The sequence below is a fragment of the Terrapene carolina genome, unplaced genomic scaffold, assembly GCF_002925995.2.
Source record: "Terrapene carolina triunguis isolate 2854851 unplaced genomic scaffold, T_m_triunguis-2.0 Scaffold58, whole genome shotgun sequence".
Classification (NCBI taxonomy): domain Eukaryota; kingdom Metazoa; phylum Chordata; order Testudines; family Emydidae; genus Terrapene; species Terrapene triunguis.
Window position 1 is genome coordinate 68,773,707 of NW_020664409.1, and position 3,444 is coordinate 68,777,150.

Here is a 3,444-nt window from a genome sequence, read left to right on the forward strand (position 1 = left end):
CGTCGATTTCCATCCACACCTAGCCTAATTCGATATGGCCATTTCGAATTTAGCGCTACTCCTCTCGTTGGGGAGGAGTACAGAAGTCGAATTTAAGAGAGCTCTATGTCGAACTAAATAGCTTCGTGGTGTGGACGGGTGCAGGGTTAATTCGATGTAACGGCGCTAAATTCGACATAAAAGCCTAGTGTAGACCAGGCCTCAGTATTTTATTGTGGGCATGTATGCAATAGATAAATAAAAAGTGCCCCAAATCTATCAGGATGTCATCACTATGCACAAGGATTTGGGGGCAAGTTAGCTAGATGACTGTTTGGCCTAACCCGAAACTGAAGTGACTCACTTTTAGGTTCTGTCCCCCCCTAGATTTCTGCAGTAAGAGAAGAGGATTCCAGCTGCTTGAACTGAGTTCTGTGTGTAGTTACCAGCATTTAAAAAAAAAATGTTGTGGGGGAAAATTGTCCTAATGAGCTGGGGTTCTTGAGTCAGCCTGTGTCTCCCTGTGAGAGGAACATTCTTATTCTTATTAGAGAACAGTTATTCAATACTCCTGTTTCTGTAACTAAGAATATTTATTTTCATATTGTTTGCACTGATGTATTCTGTGTAGGAGTATATAAATTAAATCATACAGTCTTGAGGGGATTATAAAATTAGGTAGTTATTGAAAATAGGCCACAAAAGACTAAATAATTGAAAAAACATTGACTTAACTAATCAGCATTGTTCTGTTTTCATGCAGGATGAGATCAACTTTGAATATATAAATAAAGAGAAACACAAAGAATGGCAGAGTGTCAAGGTACTACAATATATAAACTATAACATTGGAGAGCTCTTACTTAGCATCTTTCCATACATGTGAAATGGCCTGTATAATGAGTAGTTTTATGAAGCCTTAGAAAAATCCATTTTAATATAATTAAAATATTAATAGAAATTTTAAGAACTAAAGAATTTCAGATGCATCTTTTTACAGTTGTGTGGGAATTAAAGGGGCACTGTCTTGCTTAGAAGAAAATTTGAGCTACTTTAAAGTGAATGGTTTCAGAGTAGCAGCCGTGTTAGTCTGTATCCGCAAAAAGAACAGGAGTACTTGTGGCACCTTAAAGACTAACAAATTTATTAGAGCATAAGCTTTCGTGGGCTACAACCAAGTGGGTTGTAGCCCACGAAAGCTTATGCTCTAATAAATTTGTTAGTCTTTAAGGTGCCACAAGTACTCCTGTTCTTTTTAAAGTGAATATAATTTGGGGAGAAATATCCTTCGGATTTAAAAAACAAACTTCTTTTTAAAATGCACCAATTCATTGCCAAGTAATAATACAAATAATCATGGTAATTAAAAAACCCCAATCAGTACAGTATGCAGTGATCAATTTAAGAATATTCATGTTCTTCTAATTGTGTACTGATATGCAGATGTGGTTTAGGTAGCTATAGAAATAAGATAAAGAATCTCCAATTTTGTTTATGCAGCAATTAGTCAGCTGCTTAATCAGTTAAATTTACATGGATCCTTATTGTACTGTAGTTTGTGGTTGCCAAAATGCAGTCACCCATGTCCTGCAACCCTCTCCAACTTGCAGATGAACATCAGATCTCATTACTCTTCACTGCACTAGGATGCTTTTGCTTTCCTCCAGTCCTGTCCCTAAACCATTTGTTTTTTGATAAAAGCTGCAGCTAAATGAGAAGATAAATGAAATTTCAGTAGAGTACAACATATTATTGAAAAAACACTACATAATGTGTTTAATCTGTTAGCAGGTGTTATCACTGCTCTGCATTAAAGTGTTCAGATGTCCCTATGTGATCAAGACAGTGCTAGATTTTTAACAGATGTCCTGCTGGTGATTGTAAGGCGTTTTTGAGATACTGAAAATGCTATATTTTCTTCTGTTTTTTTTTTTTTTAAATTCTACTGGCTCTTACCTTCTTGTTAACAATCAATCCTACAAAGTTTTCCCTGCATGTAATGTGAAGATCAAATGCAGATGCATTATAAAAAACTAAATTAGTTTAATAGTAAAAAGTGAGAAAGTTTAGGTAGCATAGTGTTTAGATAGCATAGCAATAGGTGCTGTAGAAATACCAATAATAAATAGATAGAATATTGGAAAAAAACACTATGTTTTAGCTGCCTGCCACAAGACTCAGAAAGAAAGGACACAACTCACTGTGGTTCATTATTCACCAAACTTCAGAGTTTCACTTCTAATCAGAATTTACAGTACATACCATATACATTATTTAACATTCTGATTAAATACCAATACAATAAAAGCAAACAAACTTCAATATGTTTAGCAGAATATTCATGTTTCTGCCTTTGTCCCATATGGAAATATCTCTTAGAGATGTTTTTGTTAATTAAATGGAAACAATCTGTTTTCTAGTTCTTTGTAAATAGCAACAAACCATAAAGATGGCTCCAAACTCCCCAAACTTACAGGGAGAATTCAGGTCTGGATCTGATCTTCACAGCTGGGTCCCAGGGCTCGGCCTCCAGCCTGAGCCCAAACGTCTGTACAGCAATTTTACAGCTCTGAAGCTCATGTCCTGCTAGCCTGAATCAGCTGACCCGGGCCAGCCACAGATGTTTAATTGTGTAGATGTACTCTTTGTGATCTCTAATACAGACCTATAGATTCTGGACCAGATTCCCCACTCAATTACATCTGCACAGTCTCATTGAAATCAAATAAAAGTCCCAGGGGCTCCACTCACATTCACTGGCTTTATACCGGTGTATCTCAATCTGTTTCAAAAGGGTTACTGCCAATTTACACCAGAGCAAGTGAAAGGAGAATTAGGCCACTAGGCTTCATATACACTGAAGTTAATGAGGTTAATTGGCTGTAATGGAGATCAGAATTTGCTCTGTGTTGAGGCTACATATTAAATGGTATCCCCTCTTTTAAGCTTGTGTATAGTTACTTTTCCATTCTCTTTAATACATTATTTTTCTCTTGTCAGAACAAGGTGGTGCAGGATATATTGTTTCACAATGGAATTATCCCTGGTTTGGGGAAATGGACACATGAGTGGAGTCATCCGGCCAAGAGGGGGAAAAAATCGACAGAACAAGCATCATTGAGTTGTTGTCTGAGTGACAGCAGTGTATGAGAGGCTGGGGACTTCAATGTAAGCCAACAGTCATTTCATCAATCCTCTCTCTCTGAGCTCTTCCAGCAGCCTTCCTAGATTAAATCCTTCGCCCACCCTGTTTGTTTCTGTAGACCAGCATGCAGCTGTTAATTATTTTGGCTTGGCAACCCTTCCTTCTCCCTGCCCGCCTGTTTCCTGCACTATGACCCATTTAATCTTTTTGTGATGGAAGAAATAAAAACAAGCAAGTACATCTTTTTCTTAACATTGAGTTACCTTGAGGACAGTTTTAACAGGTTATTACAAACTCCAGGAATAAGAGGATTCTGGCTT

The 3,444-nt window shown here is 37.2% G+C and overlaps 1 protein-coding gene across 1 annotated transcript in view; it reads left to right on the plus strand.

Annotated features, from left to right (window-relative positions):
• The window catches only part of CNBD1 (cyclic nucleotide binding domain containing 1), a 302,000-nt gene extending 298,871 nt beyond the window's left edge, over positions 1-3,129 (plus strand). Inside the window, exons 11-12 of the mRNA XM_029913352.1 lie at positions 743-802; positions 2,980-3,129. Coding sequence (XP_029769212.1) covers positions 743-802; positions 2,980-3,129 — 210 coding nt within the window. The remainder of the gene's footprint in view (positions 1-742; positions 803-2,979) is intronic.
• Positions 3,130-3,444: the final 315 nt, after the last annotated feature.